Source organism: Silene latifolia, chromosome 9, assembly GCF_048544455.1.
Source record: "Silene latifolia isolate original U9 population chromosome 9, ASM4854445v1, whole genome shotgun sequence".
NCBI lineage: Eukaryota > Viridiplantae > Streptophyta > Magnoliopsida > Caryophyllales > Caryophyllaceae > Silene > Silene latifolia.
In genome coordinates this window covers 152,680,444-152,701,079 of record NC_133534.1, presented here as the reverse complement: position 1 = coordinate 152,701,079, position 20,636 = coordinate 152,680,444, and the positions used below count along the sequence as shown (strand labels likewise).

The window sequence follows — 20,636 nt, the reverse complement described above, 5'->3', positions numbered from 1 at the left end:
TCCACTGGGACGCTCGGATTCTGCGACAGACCATTTCTTTGAATTCCACAGCTCGGCCAGACGAGCGTCTGGTGGTATAAGACGCTCGGATCCTGCTAGACGAGCGGATTCCCTTTTGAGACGCTCGGATTCTTCCCTGTCCACACGGATTCGGGTCCATCCGTGGGTACTGCATAACCCGTAACATTTTCATTTTTCAATTCCCGTGTTCTTCATTGTGGGGGCACTACAAAGGCATGATAGCCTAGGCAATTGCTATACCCACACTAACTCAAAGCACTACACATCAATAAAGTCATAAGTCCCTCCCTCACTTCTCTCAAAAATAATCAATATCTTGATCAAGGCACAAAAATATAAATCCAAAAATGACAAAAATGCAATGTAAAAATTGAAATGCAAGTTAGGGAGTTAGAATATTTACAAATAGTGGTTTAGGGAGGACTCCACCAAACTCTCATCCAATGTGAGATGTCAAGGGGGCATGTTCAAGGTGTTGTTGATGTTACTCAACACCTTGAAGAAGTAGTCGAAAGCTTGTTCATTATCATGATAAAGATCCTCAATAGATCTTTGCACTTGTTGTTCTCCGTGATGGTCTTGGTTCATAGCATTACCAATGTAGGGATTGAATATCCCTTCGAACTCATCATCCCAAAGACCGCAAATTTCGTCTACTTGATCATTAAAAATCTCTTGAGTTGATAGAGACAACTCTCCTTCTTTCTTGTTTTGGCCAATGAGGCTATCTTCTTCACTTGTCATGGGTGAGATTTTCAAGCTCTCTTTGTTGCTATTCTCTTGCTCTTTGAATGGAGCATCATCAACTTTCTTTTTCCATTGGAATTCTGACTTCTTCCAATCATCCTTCCTGCTATAGTGATCAATCATAAAGCATGGATCATGCAAACGGGGAGCTCTCATGGTCTTGTCAAGATTGAAAGTTATGCTCTCGTCTCCCACTTCTAGAGTAAGCTCTCCGTGCTTCACATCTATCACCTCACCCGCGGTGTCCAAGAAAGGTTACCTAGAATGATCGGAATATTGGAGTCTTCTTCCATGTTAACAATGACAAAGTCCACCGGGATGAAAAATTTCCCAACTCTCACGGGAACATCTTCCCATATCCCTAACGGTGTCTTCATCGATCTATCGGCCATTTGGAGTGTGATGTTGGTACATTTAAGCTCTCCCATCCCTAACCTTTTACTAACCGAATACGGCATAACACTCACGCTTGCTCCTAGATCACACAAAGCCTTGTTGATCGTGGTGTCGCCAATGGTACACGGTATTGAGAAGCTTCCCGGGTCTTTAAGTTTCGGAGGTGAACTCCCTTGAAGTATTGCACTACTCACCTTAGTGAATGAGATAGTTTCAAGCTTCCGGATCGACTTCTTTTTCGTAAGGATTTCCTTCATGTACTTTGCATAGGCCGGCACGTGATTGATTAATTCCGTGAAAGGAATCGAGACTTCCAAATTCTTCACAATTTCCATAAATTTCTCAAGTTGGTCATCGAACTTAGACTTAGCTTGACGACTTGGGAATGGGATTCTAATCACAATGGGCTCCTTCTCCTTGGCCTTCTCTTCACTTTTCTTTGAAACTTCTTCTTTTGTTGGTTCTCCTTCCTTGGAGTTTTGCACAACTTCTTCTTTGTCACTAGCTTCCACAACTTCTTCCTCAACTTGCTTCTTTGGTCCTTCATACCTCGTACCACTCCTAAAGTGAATGGCACTAACCGTTTCATGTCTTGGGGGATTACTTTGAGGTGGTAATTGCCCCTTTTGCCTTTGAGAGTTTGAAGATGCTAGTTGGGTCAATTGAGTTTCCAACATTTTTGTGTGGGCTAGGATGTTGTTGATAGTGATGTCCTTTGCTTGACTATATTTTTACATTTGAGTGGAAAATTCTTGTTGATTCTTTTGCATTTGGAGGACCGCTTTTTGAACATCAAAACCTTGGTCATTTTGTTTATTATATGGAGTTTGATTTTGGTAACCTTGGTTTTGGTTGAAAAAGGGTCTTTGATTTTGGTTTCTCATGGGAGGTGGGGTGTATGTTGGTTGAGGGTTTTGAACATTTTGGCTTTTGTATGAGAGATTTGGGTGGAATTTGGTATTTTCATTGTAATAATTAGAATAAGGGGTACCACTCTTGTATGCTTGAAAAGCATTCACTTGTTTATTTGTTCCCCTACATTCACTTTGTTCATGTCCCAAAGTTCCACAATTCTCACATATCCCACTTGGGATTGATGAAGATGCTACCATGGCATTAACATGATGCTTTGGTAATTTTGAGGCTTCTTTAAGTTTAGCCATAGCCTTCTCAAACTTCAAGTTTATGGTATCAATATGAGCACCCAGTTGAGTGATAGAGTCCACTTCATGCTTTCCTCCTCTAGTAGCCTTGCAAGGTCTACTATATTGTGAATTATGGACCGTCATTTCCTCAATCTTGTTCCAAGTTTGATTATCGTCAACTTCGGTGAACATACCATTTGATCCCATGATGAGAATGTTTCTTGAGTCTTCATAAAGACCATTCCAAAATTGTTGTACCAAGAACCACTCGCCAAGTCCATGATGAGGACATGAGCGACAAATTCTTTTGAATCGCTCCCAAGCTTCATACAAAGATTCTTCATCCCTTTGCTTAAAACCCGTAATTTGAGCTCTTAGCATGTTAGTCTTTTTCGGAGGGTAGAATTTTTTGTAGAAAGCTAGAGCCAACTTCTTCTAAGAGTCAATTCCAAGAGTAGCCTTATCAAGGCTCTTCAACCATTATTTTGCGGTGCCGATTAGAGAAAAAGGAAATAAGACCCATCGAATTTGTTCTTGAGTCACACCGGTTTGTGAAATCGCATCACAATAGTCACAAAAAGTCTCCATGTGAGAGTTAGGGTCTTCACTAGGCATCCCCCCAAATTGGCTTCTTTCGACTAATTGGATAAATGGGGATTTTGCAATGAAATTTCCGGTTAAGTGTTGTGGTGTGGGAGTACCATTGGGTAGGTTCTCCTCGGTTGGTACGAAATGTGATGAAAATTTAGGCATTGTGGGTTGATTTTGTGTTGGGTTCTCCTCACCTTCTCTTGCAAAAGGGTTGATGAACTCAATAGTGTTTGGTTGAATATCTACAACCTCGCCAATACCTCTCAAAGTACCCCTAGCAAGTCTTCTATTGTTTGTCAAAGTCCTTTGAATTTCGTGATCAATGGGTAACAAGTTACCTTATGATCTTCTAGACATGCAAAATATCAAACAACTCGAAAACAATTAGAACAAACCTTGAGGAGTTTTACTTCCCCAAGGCAAAGAGAGACACTACTAGTAACAATCTAAGAAAATCAAATCAAGTTAACACCATCCCCGGCAACGGCACCATTTTTGGTCGAGCTCACTTGGAGATTTAGTTTCCGGTTACTTGTCGTTAAGAGCACCTAGACCAAAACAATATTTATAACTTCACAAACAACTCTACTATTAGTAAATAGGCAAGTAAAGGTCGGATCCCAAGGGACGGGTATTGATGTAGGATTTTCGATTGCAAGTAGCGGTGTCTAGGGGTGTCACGATTTGGGGTTGAGATGAGGTCACTAAACTAAATAGCAATAAAAGTAAACAAGCAAGATGATTAAAAAGAGATGTAAACAATTGATTAAAAGCACTAGGGTGTCATAGGGGATTCATGGGAATTGATCACACAAACATATTCTCAAATTATAAGCAAGCAATTATTGTTGTGATGGATCGAGTTGGTTTATATCTTACAATCCTAGGAAGGTTTGGGTCCCGGAGCCGAATCGATTAGATTGTACAACACCTACAAGTCAACTTAATCCTCCCAACTCAACTATATGCATGGTCTAATGAGGCTCGAGTTGGTTTATGTCTTACAAGTCTCATTGAAAAGGTAGGTGATGGGTAAAAAATGCAAGGATTCATAGGCTCGCATTTCATTAGACATAACATGTGTATAAGTTGAGATCACAACAAGCAAGCAAATAAACTATGAAAAAATATTAAATTAATCATGAATCATTCCCCATGTTGGTTCCCCTAATTACCCATTAACCCTAGTTAAGGAAACTACTCACTCATTATCAAGTTTAACATGTTAACAAGGTTGTCAATCACATTAACAAAGCAAAACATGATGAATAAATGAAGATGATTAACAATAAATAAAAAGGGATTAAGAGGATTATACCTACTAATGATTCCAAAATAAAGCAAAGAATAATAGAAGTACTTGATGATTGATTGGAAGGTTGTCAATCTCCCAATAATAACCCAAATAATTTTCAATTACCCAAAATAAAAGATGAACAAAAGAGAGATTAAGGAAATGAGATTTGTATTAATATTTGATTAGAAGTTAATTACAAGATTAAGAAGAGATTAGAATGATATAAACTACACTAAGGATTGATAAGAAGAACATGATTCATCTAATTAGACTAATGGGGTATTTATAGTGGGGATTAGGTATACAAATTAGGGTTTACTAAGGGCTTAAATGACGATTAAGTCCTTGAGAAATCGCTCCTCTCAGAAAAGATGCGAGTTTCCTTTTTGCCTGTCTCTCATAAATATGCGCATCTTTCATGGAGGGAAGAAAAGGACGTATGGGACTGTAAGGGAATCCGAGCGTCCAAGGTGTCGGGACGGGCGGATTTCCTGGTGGATGGACGGGCGGATTGTTATGTTGGACGAGCGGATTGTGGGTGGTTGGACGGGCGTCTTGATGGCAAAGACGCTCGGATTCCTCACGTCTTGGAAGGGCGTCTTGCCTAGTTGGACGGGCGGATTTCGTCACAACTTTCTTTTCTTCTTCCAATAATCCTCCGGGATTTAGTCGGGGATGCAAGGATTTCTTCATCATTGCCCATTTACTATAATATGTACAAAGGCCTTTTAGTCTTGTCTTCTATTTGATGTTTGGTCATTAGATTCGATCAATTTAGCTCTATTTTGCCATGAAAATGCAAGGTTTGCACTCCTCTCCTACCAAGGAAACAAAACCTCAAAGAATATGCAAAACAAAGGACTAAAGATAGTAAATGACCCAAATATGCTCTAAAAAGCATAGAAACGAGGCTAATTCGGGGACTAAATATGCTCAAATAATGGTCACATCATGTATAATAGAGAAACCCCTTGCGTTTTATACAACAACTTGAATTATATTTTAATTTAGAGTTAGTGTACATCATAACAATTATTGAGGTGCATTTCTAAATACAAAACTAAAATGAGTACACTACAACATTCATAGGTTCATGGGTGAAATGGTAACTACCCTAGTTCCATTCATGCAAATTCTGAACTTATTCTTGCTAGTCGTTACACGATAATGCCAAATATTATGATAAAAACCACAAATTTGTATCAAATACTCATAACGTGGTAATTGTTAATAATGCAATGTCAATGTCATAGATATTCAAGAAGGAATATGTTAGAGTCACACGACCAACTTCCTTGATCTTTACTTATTGGAGTTTGTATCTACTTTAGTGTCTAACACCTTCTCTTTCGTGCCTAGTTCTATCCTTAATAATTAAGATAGGAACTTTCCTTCATATTGCTCCCACTCACTTCAAGAATTTCTACTTGATGAAGACTTATCTTCATATAAATTCCTAATTAATCCTTCACAAGGATGAACTCTATTGTGGTATTTGGTCAATCAAAATTTCAAACAAATCAATTTACCAATTTAACATTGTCATATTCTTAATAACTTAAGTGCTTGATGACAAGTGTTTAGGTTGAGCAATAAGATTTTTGAACCATGGATGCATAGAAGATATAATCAAAACATATTTTGACTAATCATTACCTCTAGTCATATTTCTTCACAAGAAATCATACATAGGTACGTTAGGAATTTTAAGATGCTAATCTTATATGACATAGGACAACTTTTATTTTCTAAATAATTGTAACGTTCTTTCGTGTATAATTTAAAGTTATTTTATTTGTTTTAGCTTGGTGTTAATTTAATATCAATTTATAAAAAGTACAGTTAGTTTGTTGACATTAACGAAGCGAATTGAGCCCGCGCCATAATTTCTTTAAGAAGGAATACATAGAAGGTACTTATTACGATCAGCATTACGATTCTATAAGTGCCTCCTATGTTTGAAAAGAAGTACACGATTAGAGCCCTCTAATGTATACCTAATTCTAAAATATTGGGCTGAAACACATTTTATTCACACATAAGAAGTACACGATTTCTTTTTCAAATATTAGCATTACTATTTACTTTACTTACGATCAAAAGGCTTTTCCACACAAAGTTAGGTTCTAGCAAGTATTTATTGTTTCAGCGGATGATAATATTGTAAGAGATTGAGTTTTCTGTATGATAGGCGTATGATATAAATTATAACTGAATAATTGTGTCACACCCATAAAAATTGCTAAAACAACGTGGATTATCGAACTTACGTTACAATAAAATTATTTGAAGATTTCTTCCACCCATGGAATAAACAAATTGTAGCTGAAATTTTGAAACAAATCGCACTATTAGTATTTTGTAAGGGATAATAATATTACATAATAAGTAAACTCATTATGAGCATAACAATAATTGCACATCAGTATGACAAATAAAGAGTTCATCTAACGTGCAGAAATAAAAGAAACCAGAAAAAAGCTAACAGAAATAAGATGAGAGAGAAGAACAAATGGATTATAATATCGTCTTTTTTATAAGTGATGGGAGACATGAAGTATTTGGAAGTCATAATAACTCCTTTAATTATGATTAAATAATATAATATTATTATAGGATAAACATGCGTAAAGTCGAAATTCTATTTCTATAGAGATCGACACAAACTCCTTTTTATCTTAGCTATTTTTTCATTAATTTATTAGTTTCAGTATTTCATAAAGGTTGGACTCTCTGTAATCGCTCGAAAAAAAGCTTCATTTATTATAGATAGATATAGATTCTTATTTTGGTTTTGATAATTTATTCTTTATTTTTAACGTAAATAATATTAAGTGTGCTGTTAAATTAGGCATTTCAAGTATTTTTTGTGCAATTAGAGTTTTATTTTGCCGGGTTATTTTCGGATCGAGTGGTTTCAGATCGGGTCGTTTCGTGCCGGGTCAGTTCTGGGTCAATACAACTCGGGTCATGTACGGGTCGGATTGAGTCAATTCGGGTTTCAGGTCACGTTCAAGGGTTGTACTTCGGGTCAATTTCGGTTCTCAGGTTGGTTTTGACAGGTCTACTTAGAACCATATTATGGATGTCGTTGGATTCTGTAGGTGGTGGGTAGGGATGGCGGTGGGTCGGGGACCCGACCCAGACCCTTTGGGTCGTACCCTAATGGGTCGGATATTTTGAGACCCTAACGGGCATGGGTCGGGTTTCGGTCCTCTAAAATTAATTCGGGTCTGGGTCCGGGTCTGAGTTATGGGACCCGACCCATAGACCCTTTATTAAAAAAAAAAAAAAAAAAAAGTGTAAAAGCATATCAAAGCTAGCTGTCCGAACAACCACCACTCCCTTTATTCTATTTCTTTCCTCCATCACAAACCAACCACGCATCACCCTTCTTCAATTTAACCCAGACCACAACTTCACACAGGCGGTTGTCCGAACAACCACCACTCCGCCATAGATCTGGCCGGCGACCATTGTCTACCAACGACAGACGACAGTCTTCCGTTGACGGTTTAAAGTATGATATAACTGATTCTTGTACATATATTTAGGGAGAAAATTAATTTAGATCTACTATTTTTGTTTCTACTTTCTAATTAGTTTGTGATGTAAATTGAGCTTTATAGTATAGAAAAGATAGGGATAAAGACTTGTAAATTTTAATAGTATTAATTTTTTTTTTTGTGGGTGTGTTTTTCTATGGGGTACCCCTGAACTATTCACTTTTCTAACTCGTACCCTCGCGTTTTGCAAATTACCAGTTGTACCCTTAAACTTTATTAGTTAGGCGAAAATGTGACCTTTACTTTCTAAATCGTCAACTTAGGACGTTAATTGCTTATATGGCTTAATGACTTGGACTAACAACCATGACTATGCTATGACTTCATATTCTCTTCACGAGGCCATCAATGGCTTCCAACCTCTTGTCCATCTTAACATCTTCTGTCTCAAGGACCAAGTACACATTCCTCTTTTCTTAGTTCCCTCCAGAACTCCTTATCATTCCATAACAAACTGGCGTAACAGTTAGCATGCCACAGTTTTCGGTCGCAAACTCAGCGATCTAGGCCGCGAACAGACCCCGTTCCCTTACGAACGAACCAGTTCGAAGTTCGGAATTTCGATCAGGTAGTACGAACCATTGGCGTTCGGAATTTTGAACTCAGCGCTACGATGGGGTGACTGATGGCTGTCGATGCTGAGCTGGCGGCATGGGAGTCTTGAATCGATTAAGGCACCGAGCCGAGCAATAGGCCCGCCCGATTGTGGTGGTTCGAGGCTGGTGGATCGGGATTTATGCACCTGGTTTGTTGTTGTCGTCATGGTTGTTGTTTGTAGCAGGCAGCAGTGTGGTTACAGGGTCGAGTCAAAGGTGACTCGAATGGTGGTGATTGATGTAGAGGTAGTTGAGTTGCTGGTGTTTTCATGGTAAATTGGAAATTTTCTGAAAAAATGGAGGGAAACCAAAGTCATGGCATAACCATGGTTGTTAGTCCAAGTCATCAAGCCACATAAGCAATTAACGTCATAAGTTGAAGGTTTAGAAAGTAAAGGTCACGTCTAGGCCTAACTAATAGAGTTTAAGGGTATAACTGATAATTTGCAAAACGCAAGGGTACCGGTTAGAAAAGTGAATAGTTCAGGGGTACCCCATAGAAAAACCCTTCTTTTTTTTTTGGACATAAAAGTATGAAATTCATTTATTTTTTCCGTGTTATGTTCTTATTAACTTATTGAGAATCGGACCTGCGGGTAGACTTGGACCCGGACCAGGCTCATTAGGTATGGGTATGGGTTTGCTAATTGTAAATCCTTTCAGGGCTGGGTCGGGTATGGGTCCAAGATGGGCATCACGGGTCCGAGTTCGGGGTTGGTTGGACCCGACCCAGACCCGAACCATTGTCATCCCTAGATTGGTGGGTCGGAGATGTTGATTATAATGTGATGCGGGCGTTTGGTCTGGTGGGGTGGATCGTGGGTATAGGGTGGTCAGTTATAAATTTTCTTTGAAATAGTTGCAAAAAAAAAGACAAGTTCGTCTATAGAGAACAAGGAAGTTCTAGATGAAAGATACCTACACCAAAACCATCCAGGAAGTTTTGAGGGGGGTAAGTAACAAGAGAGCGAGGTCATTTCACCAAAAAAACAAGAGAGGGAGGGGATCATTTCAATGCTTAGGCCTCGTTAGGTTGCCCGTTGGAATACAACTCCACCGGAATATCAAATTCATGGGAATTAAGTTCCCACATGAAATTCTGCTAAATCCGTCTGGTTGCCGGTGTAGGAATTCAATTACACCGCAGTTTGCAACTACCTATGGGGCTAGGTAATCAACTCCTCCATTGTGGCTTTTGGGAAAATTAAATGCCTACATTATGACAAAAAATAGGCAACCAAACAAGTCTCAATTTTGTACTTCATGGGATTTTACAACTGCCATGATTTACAAGGGAAAACCAAACGTGACAAAATTATATGATTTGTTTTCATCAACTATAGAATGTGAGTTCAATTGTTTTCCAAAACCAAATTTACAATCTTCTGGACGGAAAGATGAAATTTACCCCGGTAAATAAATAATCGACTTCTTGAATGATGTTATTTAAAGTTCTTAAAGGTCCCGAAAACAAACAACAATAATACCCATGTGTCACCCGTGGTGTATAGCAGTATAGGGTTGAAAACACCAACATCCGATGATTTTCTTCTGCAAAATCTTAAGCACACTTTCACTTGACTACATATACCATTTTTAAGATAAAATTGTTTTTACAAATTTCAAGCAAAAAATCAAACTTCATTCAATAAAATTTGTAACCCACAAATTAAAATACAAAGAATGCATACTGTCACAAAAAGTGCTTTGATGACTGAAGTTACGGAAAAAATCAGGCTCTTTGGAAATACAGGATACTCAATGCTGTACTTGGAAGTTTGTACTTGTCCCTAAGATCCATCTTGTTAAACCAACTCCTCACAATGCTCTGTGAAAGGCTAGGAATTTCGACACTAGGCCACCTATCAACCAGCTTAAAACCATATTGAGATGCCACTGAAAGGATAGACGGCTCGTCTACCCTTCTCAAAATGTGGCAGAGAATTAAGGCAGGCTCCGACCCCTCCCCGACGACAGTATCACATGAAATAAGCTTCTGAGCTGTAGCAAACAAGGGCATAACAGCCTCACAACTGTAGGTCACATCTGTGCCTAAAATGACATCAAAGCCCTCGTTAACTTTCTTGATTGCATCGATATGTTCATCATTGCCCCATACGAGCATTCTTACTAATAACTTATTGGGTCTTGTAGTTGGGTTTTTTGCTACGTTTTCGGCCAACAAGTTCAGAGATCGAGGATCTCCGTCAGTCGCAACTACAAGGTGAGCATTGTGAGTGGCCACCATAGAACATATACCTGCACAACCACAACCCAACTCCAGGACCCGTTTCTGCGCGGTTATGGATGGGTTCTCTGCAAGGACTGACGCCATTAACCGGGCTGATTCCCAGAGCATAAGGCCGGTTGATTTGCATGTGTGTTGATATTCCTTGGAGACGACGTTTATTTTGAAATTTAAGTTTCCAAAACTAATGTCCATGACCTAGAGAAATAACGTGGGCATAAGTCATCACATTAAGCATCAGGATAAAACACACACATCAAAGGCTCAAAGCACCAAGCCATCAAGAAAATTTTGTTCACAAGTTCCCGTCATTTTCAATTTTTTTCAATGCCAAAAATAATTACACAGCTGGAAAAAACTTAGTTTTATGATGTCTGGATATCCCCATGTCAGCAGGTTACTATACAGAGGTTAATCGTTGTAAACGACTACAAGAAGCTTTCCCCCACACTAAACCGCAAGAATAAATTAATGAATATGGGAAGAAACATGTGAGAATTTCAGTTGTCAGTTGTCACTACACATGGACCTGCCATTGTAAATAACTACCAGAAACTAGCCCAGACCTAAACCAAACTAATAAATGAATGAATAGGAAAAGACATTGACCGAAAAAGACGAGAAATCAATCAGTTGTAGTTTGGAAAGTAAACAAAACAATTAGTCCCATTTATATAGAAACACATAGTAGTATACTATACTAGAAGATAAGAAATGCCACATAGAACGAGTTGACATGGTTTGGAGATAATTATGCGGATTGCTAACCTCGTTTTCAGATGGCGAAACACCAAACATGTCCATGGCTACACCTTCAGATATGTCGACTTCTACAGGAGAAGTTTCAGTATTAACCCTTACCGAGACTTCATTTTTGACACTCTTTCTATGAAAGGATTCCTTAAACAAGATGGGTTTTATGCCGCATTCATTATTATTAGCTCTCAAGCAAAATACACCTTGTATCCAACGCCTGAAATTATTTGCCAACTGGCCAGAGTTAGATGAAGAAACAACTCCAGTGTAGCAGAAAATCGCAAAAATGGCTCAACTGAAAACTATACGCTGATTTTCATATCCAACCGTTTGATTAGGAGGTCATTAGGAAAAATGTAAGACACTGTTATTCTATCTATTCATAGTTGCTCTTTCATGGACTTTTTTCCATAATTTTTCCATAGCATAACCTTTTCTAGAAAACAAGAAAATAAATTCTCTCCTTTTCTCTTCTTTTATCTTCCTCAAAAAAAAAAATGTAATCAAACTCTTACTAAAATCATTGATTATGCACTTAATTTTCATATTAAACAAATAAAGATTCTCATTTGTCCTGTGATGCTCTGACTCTTCACCTGACCCGACCCTGAGGATCCGGTGGATAGGATCCGGACATGGATCTTTGACGAATCCTTCTATGAGAAATCGGTGTGAGAGTGTTTTGTTCTTACCCTCTGTTTTGTACACCAGCCCTATATCAGGAGTGATCTTGACATGAATTTAATGCTCTAATAAAGTCTTCATTCATGTTAAACATGAAGAAACTACTTTTCCTTTCTTTTCTTTGATTTTTTTAACTAATAATCAATTTTTTCAGAAAAAAATAAAAATTAGCCGAGTCCAAATTTAAATTAGGATCCTCGTATCCGAGTCCTTGTTTTTGAGATTTCAAGGATCCGTACCCGTGTCGGATCCTCGTATGCGAGTCCGAGCATCAGAGCATTTGTCAACTATGCATCAATTTTTATCAAACCTAATTGGATACAAATTTAATTAGGTTAAGTTGTATGGTTAGGTTTTCAATGGAAAAGTGGTGTGGGTAGTCATCCTCTTATATGTCAGTTTGTCCAAACCATCATTAGTTCATTACTAGTTTACTACCCACGACATTCCGACACCCCTGCCATTTTGCAACATTTAATTTTACCTGTTCCTTATGTGAAATGGTGATGCAGTTTTGATATCAGTGGTACAATGACCATACTAATTTGGTGCAATGATAAAATTTGGATGAACAATTACCTTGTTTTATTCCTAATCAGTTTGTTCCATATAATGATGCTACTACCAACCAAAGGTCAAACATTTCAGCAAGGGGTAAAAATTCACGAACTTGATCGAAGATCAGCGTAGGTATTGGTAGGGGAGGGATTAGGGCGGACCACGGTGGTGGCAGAGGTGGGGGAGGGGTGGCAGAGGTGGGTGGAGTTGGCAGGGATGGGGAGGGGAGGTCGTGGAGTATTTTCTTTTTTGGAATGTTGAAAGAGAGGGGGAATTGAAATGTGAGGGATAAAATGGGTAATCATGTACATGATTGAGTAAATCATGTAAATGAGTGAATTGGCAAAAAGATAAGACATAATCTAGTTAATTAGTGTCACATTTGAACATACCTGTTCATAATCAATTCCCTGGACCTATTTTCTACTTGCTTGCAACATAATTCAATCTCTTCAGTACCAAACCCAGTTTCTTCAAACAATTTCCTCAGGTATTCTTCAGAGAAGTAGAACGCTCGCTGAAATGCACGATGATTTTAACAATTGTAAAACGAGAAAATTAAGTCTTATGTTCTACATAATTTACACAGTCAAACATATAGAGGGTACTTACCGTACCATCACCTCTAACATAGAAATTCTCACTAATTTTTTGATCCTTGCATATGAACCTTTCCTGTCAAAGTAAAAGACAACGTTATACACCACACATTGTCTTATTAACAGAGAAAAAACATAGAAGTAACAAAAGTGTGACATTTGCCCAGTCAATCTTCTTATAATTTCTTAGTATTTCAGTAATAGTCTCTTTCTTTTATTTTTTGTTTTGTCATTTGGTGTCAAATCACGATCTGAACTTGATAAGGCAACAAGAAAAGCATCCTACTAATAGACAGTTCCCGACAAATTTGATAGTATAAGGTAATGAGAAATTCACCCTACACTTGGAGCGAAATTTCAGGATTGATTCCAAAAACTCTGCTCATCACTTTCTAACCACCAAAACTTAAATAACCAAAGGATTTGACCAGCAAAAAGATGATATCTAGTCGTGGCTATAAACAATTTGACATTCGAAGCCTACAAGCTAAAGATCTACAACTTCTCCAAAACAGTAATCACCACTCAAAAGGCTTGTGACTTAATTAAGCAGCAAGCCTACAATGCGGAAGCAGATGGTACCAAATCTATCCACCATGAAAAAGCAATCACACAAGTTAATTCATTTCTATTATTCGGAATATGAAGTTAACTACCTATATTGAGTCCTTCCAATACTGAAGTCCAAAAACCCAAACAATCATACGCTCAGCTGGGACCTTCAGGGTGTGTTTGGATTGAGCGATTTAGAGGGAAAAGAAAGGGAGGGAGAGTAGAGGATTTAAAATCCCTTATTTGGATAGCAAATGAGGGTGGAGGGAAATGGAGGGGGAGAGATTTGGAGGGATCCAATTTCCCTCCTCCAAGCCTAATCAAAATCTCTCCACAATATGCAAGATTTGGAGGGAAATTGTATCCAAACACTCACACCCCATTCCCCCTCCCCTTCTCTTCCTCCCTTTCCCTTCCCTCCTTCCCCCTCCCCTCCCTTTCCCTCCACTTTTATTATCCAAACACACCCTCAAAGTTTTAGATCTGTCTATAGTAAGAAAGGCAGAAACCAAGGTTGCTTGAGCTATTGAAGGTAGATATAGGAAAACAAAGAACTCGAACAAATATGAATGGAGCTTGACACCGATACTCATCGCTGAAAAGGGCCTAACATCAAACTAACTAAAACCCTAGCGCAACACTGCCAATAGGTGAGACAGGTCCACAATTAACCAACGTAAGGTGATATTAGGAAAAAGGAAATACGTACCACCTAGACCACCGTTCTTAGCAAAATTTTCGGGAACAAAGAGAACAGTGTTGAAGCCTAAGATTTACGGAGCATACATCTAAGGAATAATGTAGGTAGATTAAGTACTCAATAATAATCATGGTCTCTTTCAACCAAAATATCCATTTTCTTGCATCATTCCTTGAAAGAGCTATAATTGATGTGTAAGAACATAAGATACCACTAATGCAAGAAGTTTTTTTCCTATTAATTTCTTAATAACGATTCTAACACGATTCAGTCACCAGGGAAGAGACTAGAACTAAGGGTGACAAGCCGTATCCAAAGAAAATCAACAAGGATAACAAAATTGAGACCAAATTTTCCATCGTTGCGAACAGAAGCAATGTCTGTGAAATTTAATTCATTACTGAAGACATTTGCATCCACTTTTGAGGTGCTGAATTTCCCTGAAGCAGTCTGTCTATCACTTGCGAGACAATGCAAGTAATAAGCAGTCTGTCTACAAAATTGAAACAACAAACTCGACTCAACCATACACCCATACCTGAGCAAGATCACCAGTGGCATAGTCACGGAAAAGGACAAGGCCATTCGGCTGAAAATGAATGGAAAGCACACTTCAGGTTAAAACTAGAACTTTTTAACAAAAAGCAGACATATATAAGCCTAGAATATGACGAATGTAAAATTACCTTGAGAATCTTCCTAATGTTTTGCATTACTGAAGACATTTTCTCAGGTGACACTGCAGACAACACAAAAATCTACTTAAACAGTCAGCATCTGAAATTAATATCGACAAACGACAACACAACTTATTGTCTAAGCTGCTCCTTCCGCAATAGAATAACAGATGACATTATTAGATGTTTTTTTGAGCAACAACGCTTTTCTAAGTAAGCCGAATGCAATAATCTTGAAGACATGACAATAAAATACAGCAATCAGTAGGGTCATTTCATACCATAGTTACAATGTCCACTGATGAGGGCAGTATCTGCTCAGTCAAGTCATCACTTGTAAGATCACAAACAAATGCATTTATGAAGTTCTCTGTGTATTCTTTGTGTGACTGCAAAAAAAAAAAAAAAAAAAAAAAAAAAAAAAAAAAAAAAAAAAACACACATTTTCAGCACAGGGATTATGAGACAATTTGCAATCTAAACCAATGAATATTCCTTGACATTTAAGCCATGAAAATGTCTGCTTACTAATTCAAACAAAAAAAAAATCATTTTCAAAAGAAAGAACTACCAGTCGACTCTACAGTCACTGATGAGCTGCTAAGCACTATCTAGTTTAATTACATAAATGCAACACTCTTTGATCATGACAAGCTGCTCATATAAGTAGAAAACGTGTGAAATACTCATAAATGTTAACAGTCACTTTTAACAGTACACAGTAAATTACTCAACACATTAGTATGTTTTCTCTTATGTTTAGGCAGACAGAGGAGAGTCACTTTTCTCTTAAAAGGTGCAAAAACCTAGTATATGGAAAAACATTGCTGAAAACAAGTTTTATGTTACACAACTAAATAATCCGGAGAATAGATGAATTTGTTAGAGTGTGGATTTTGTTTGATAAAGGAAGACAGCCAGCGATAGTCCGAAAGGTAGGTGGGCGGGGGGGCTGCTACTGCTAAGGAATTCTCTTCAGAGCAGAACACTACAGCACAAGGGAAGGGACATACCTTCACTAAGCTCACTGCTCGTTGAGAAAAATCACATGCGTGTACAAAAACATCCGGATACGTAGCACGAAGAGGGAAAATAGTATTACCAGCTCCACATCCAACCTGTAATGGATCGAGCATGTAAGCTTCTAAAATCAGACACCAATAACGTAACACATGGACCCTACACACAAACAAATTAAAGAATAGAGACAACAACCGGGCAAAGTAGCAAATGACCCCTACCACACTCCCTTCTACCAGTTATTCATTGTAGTGAAACTTGTGCACAAGCAAACAGAACACAATAACAAACGAAACGAACAGAAAAACCGAAACAAGATCTACAGAATCCGAGAGGAAACCGTAGAGGGAGCCTTCAAAAACAAGGATGTAGCGAAGACAGAGCCTAGACCGACCCTCATAGAACCCTAGAGGAGACTTTTTTTTAGTTTAATTATTTTTAGATTAGCTAAAGTTTAGGAATTGAACAACTTCTTGAACTTTACAAATTTGTCACTTTTGGTCATGTTAAACAGTAAAACTCTGTCAAATAACAACACAATGCAACTATATGTTCCAGAGGTAATATTTATCTCTTGTTATCATTCGTTTAGACTTGCAAAATTTACTAGTTCAACATTAACTGAGAGAGCCGATACCCACCCACCCACCCACCCCCCCCCCCCCATATACACAAGTATACATGCATAGTTTCACAGAATACTCTATAATTAATTTTGCATTGAAGCCCATGTCTGTCTTTAAGTAAGTATGCAAAATTTGTTACAAAAAATATGATAACGGCAGTATTAAGACTAACCCAACAATGTGAATAAGGGCTCATACATTTCCCTATCAACCCCCCACAATCGGAGGTAATTGATGACTTGATGTACCTTCAATTAATTCCACAATGCATGGTCCAACGTATAACTTTTTGATGAGAGACCCTTGTACATAAAACTTTTATTTTTATTCAATATATAACTTTATTTTTATTTTTATTTTTATTTTTATTCAGGTTATCAGTAATCTAACACACACACAAAAAAAAATTAAAAAAAATTAAAAAAAAAAAAAAAACTTCCAAGTTTGTAGAATAAATAGATGAAGACAAGAAACAAACCTCTAGAAGAACTTTTCTGCCTTGTTCCTGAAACATGCATATAAGTTGAGAAACTACAAACTAGGCAATTCCTTGAAATATTCAAGCAACACATGAAATATACTCTATTCCAACTCAAACTTACAGTAAGGTAGCGCCCCCACTCTTTGTCCAGGTAATGCCGATCCTTGAAGAACTGATATTATAAAGTCAGACAAATAAAGTATGAAACAGGATAAAAGCTGCTGAGAGGCTAAAAACAGCTAGCAAACAATGTTAAAGCCGCGAGAAATGTAACAAACAAATTGGTTCCATTCAAGTAAGAGACAACTACTTGAGACATAAGCAAGAATTCCCAGAATATTAAGGATTACCCATTGTGTGTACTATCCCATCACATCAATAATTACCTTTCACCACCTAAAAAGAAGCGCAATCGAATTCCCACTTCCATCTTCATCAAACAAAGTCTAGCACAACTAAACCCAACTGACAAATTTGATTGATATTGCTCCCTCCGTTGAGTTCATTTATTTAAATTTTATTTTTCATTCTTTATGAGGGGATATTTTAATATAAGGTAAACAAATGACTGGGACAAGGCGGAGAGAGTTTAAAGTCGCTTACTTTGTCCTGGTGGCGCTTATAGAAGACATCCCAGTACTTCTTAGCATCTCTTTCATATTTTTCTGCATTTAAAATTCAAACAAACATGAAACATTACACAAATGCAAATTAATTGAAGGGTATGACTCAAACATGGGTTCATTTTCTCCATTAAATTAATTAAAAGAAATAGGGGAAAGATGACCTTTCCAAAAGGGAGAAATTCCAGAATCAGGAGTTGGGTAAATCTGAATCTTTGTAGTTGCTGCTTGCTGCTCCATAGATTTAGGAGAATTTGAATCCATAATGTTTTTATCCATATGATCCAATGTAAATTAACTGAAAGTCATGATTAACAAATGGAAAATAAATGATTGTTAAACGTTGGTACACAAATCAAATCAAAGTAGTAAGAAAATCGACATTTTATACTTTTACCTCCGGTAATGTAAATGAGAACCTCCTCACAGTGGGAATTGTCGCCTCCTGCAAGAGATATTGTGTTAACTATGGAGGGAGGGTTTTTAACTTTTTATTGTGGGGTTTATATTACTGAAATTTCTCATACTATGCTCGATATTTGGCAGATTACATAAGGTATCTCTCATTTTAAGTTTCTATCTATAATACTTTTGTGTTTACATTTTTCTTTCTCAGGATACCCTTTAGCAAACTTTCGAGTTATGTCATAACGTCATTACTCTTATGACTAGTGACACATTTTCTTTGTTATCTAAAACACCAACACTTCATCATTCAACACCTAAATCCTTATTTTATCTAATAAACTAACATTAAATTAAATACCTAAATGTGGACAACGCCCACGGATGCGCGAGATTCACAAGGGCATATCGACTCGAGGTTCCTTCAAATCGAATTAAGACAAATTAGAGTCGCCACCAAGTTTTATGTGAACTTGGAACCGTTCAAGTCAGCTTTATATACCTTTCATCAAAAAGCACAAAGCAAATCGACTACGAATGATTAAAGATAAAGACTTGTACCCTATATCACTCGAATGAATGACTCTCGTAATCCAATGGCCTTTAGACGTGCAAACCATAGATCTTGAGTAACAGGTGAAGGTACGCGTCAGGAAGCCCATAAGGACACCTAACCTCGCCCAATTCAATAACGGCCTCTACTAAGTCAAGTATTGGATTTCAAATAAGGTTCTAGCTACTACGAGAGTCAACTTTATACCTTTCATTGAAAAGCACAAAGCAAATCGACCACGAGTGATTAAAGATAATGACTTGTACCCTATATCACTCAAATGAATGACTCTCGTAATCCAATGACCTTTAAACGGATACGCAAATCATAGATCTTGAGTAACGGGTGAAGGTATGCGTCACGAAGCAAATAAGGACACCTAACCTCGCCCGTTTCAATAACGGCCTCTATTAAGTCAAGTATTGGATTTCAAACAAGGTCGTAGCTACTACGAGAGTCAACTTTATACCTTTCATCGAAAAGCACAAACAAATCGACTACGAGTGATTAAAGATAAAGACTTGTATCCTATATCACTCAAAGGAATGACTCTCGTAATCCAATGGCCATTAGACGGGTCTACAAACCATAGATCTTGAATAACGGGTGAAGGTACGCGTCAGGAAGCCCATAAGGACACCTAATCTTGATGAATGACGTCTTTTCTTGTTTCTTCCTCTCGGTCTCTCCTGTAAAGATGAACAAACTGAGGGCTCGGCTTGGTACCGAGCGTACTCACTCCGACGCTCAAGTCAGTAAACTTAAAGAGATTAAGTTGTGTGTTACTTGGCAAAGTATTTTGTAGAGAGATAAGGGAGGTAATACCAGACTAATAGTGAGTTTTATGGATGAATTGTAGATTATTCGATCGTTTTCTCAATGAGGATTGAGGAGTATTTATAGACTTTCACCTTTTGTCACGTAGTGGCCAAGTGGCAGAGCAGGTGGAAAGACTGTTCTACCCTCGGCCGAGGGACCCATGGCAGCGGTGGCCTGGTTGACTCCATGCCGAGGGGACTTGGATGTGAGTACGCGGATATGTCTCCTACGGTGGCTAGTTGCCTAGCCGAGACCCAGTGACATGCCGACAGCCGCGCGTCGGTTAGGGTTGTCTAATACGTTGACTTCTTTGTCTTTTGACTTTGACCTTGCTCAATATGTTGACTCGGTCAGCGGGTGCAGAATATGCCCCATCAATTTGCCCCCAGCGTAGTCTATGCCGTGGTATGGACCTTCGATGAGTGTTGAGCGTATTCTGCGCAAGTTGAATTTCTTCCCCGGCTTCTTCTTCCTCGGCTTGGTTCTGTTCAGGCCGTACCATATCCCCCCTCCACATGGATGTGTAATGGACATCCTATGTGGAAAAGAAAGTGGCGCTGGCCGAGACCAAGGTTGAGGGTGCCGTTTGTACTTTTGATTGCCCCCGGCCGGTGCTGTCTTTGTTTTGTTGATTTAGCTGGCCGTTAGCAAGTAATACCAAGGAGCGTGTTGAAGAAGATTTGTAACTGTATGTCGATTGACATTCCATGGCTGCATGCTTGACGCGTGGCTTGGCATTGATTGGTCGATGTTTCATGGGCTTTGCCCTGATTGGTCCGTTTCATGGGCTTTGCTCTATAAATAGAGCAGTGTGCCCCGTTTTTTGGCCATCAAACTTCATTTTCTCAAAAAAAAAAAAAAAAAATTCCTCTCTCTTAGTTTTTCGAATAAACTTCTCTCTAGTCTTCAAAGCGTTACTCGGCGTAGCACTTTTCCAAGGTAAACAAACAAATTTTTCCAACTTTTTAATTGTTAA

The 20,636-nt window shown here is 38.1% G+C and overlaps 1 protein-coding gene and 1 non-coding gene across 2 annotated transcripts; one reads left to right on the top strand and one right to left on the bottom strand.

Moving 5' to 3' along the window:
• The first annotated feature begins 2,583 nt into the window (after positions 1-2,583).
• On the top strand, positions 2,584-2,690 carry LOC141603028 (small nucleolar RNA R71). The gene has a single exon (XR_012524928.1). It is a non-coding gene; the product is annotated as a small nucleolar RNA R71 (small nucleolar RNA).
• A 7,216-nt stretch (positions 2,691-9,906) lies between these two features.
• LOC141600159 (uncharacterized) lies at positions 9,907-18,406 on the bottom strand. Its single transcript, XM_074420345.1, has 13 exons — positions 18,281-18,406; positions 18,048-18,181; positions 17,864-17,925; positions 17,382-17,432; positions 17,258-17,284; positions 16,147-16,251; positions 15,415-15,522; positions 15,143-15,214; positions 14,995-15,045; positions 13,218-13,280; positions 12,998-13,122; positions 11,376-11,580; positions 9,907-10,805 (listed from the first exon to the last, which is right to left on the bottom strand). The coding sequence occupies exons 2-13, from the start codon at positions 18,160-18,162 to the stop codon at positions 10,092-10,094; spliced, it is 1,698 nt and encodes a 565-aa protein (XP_074276446.1). The 5' UTR covers positions 18,163-18,181; positions 18,281-18,406; the 3' UTR covers positions 9,907-10,091.
• Positions 18,407-20,636: the final 2,230 nt, after the last annotated feature.

Bases quoted from the DNA above. Each gene is read 5' to 3' on its own strand.
- LOC141600159 (XM_074420345.1), bottom strand. From the start codon at position 18,162: ATGGATAAAAACATTATGGATTCAAATTCTCCTAAATCTATGGAGCAG. The intron at 13,281-14,994 runs GTATGGGTGTAT...TTACTTTGACAG, and splicing joins CCACTGGTGATCTTGCTCAG to GAAAGGTTCATATGCAAGGA. The intron at 10,806-11,375 runs GTTAGCAATCCG...TTATTTCTCTAG, and splicing joins TTTCGCCATCTGAAAACGAG to GTCATGGACATTAGTTTTGG.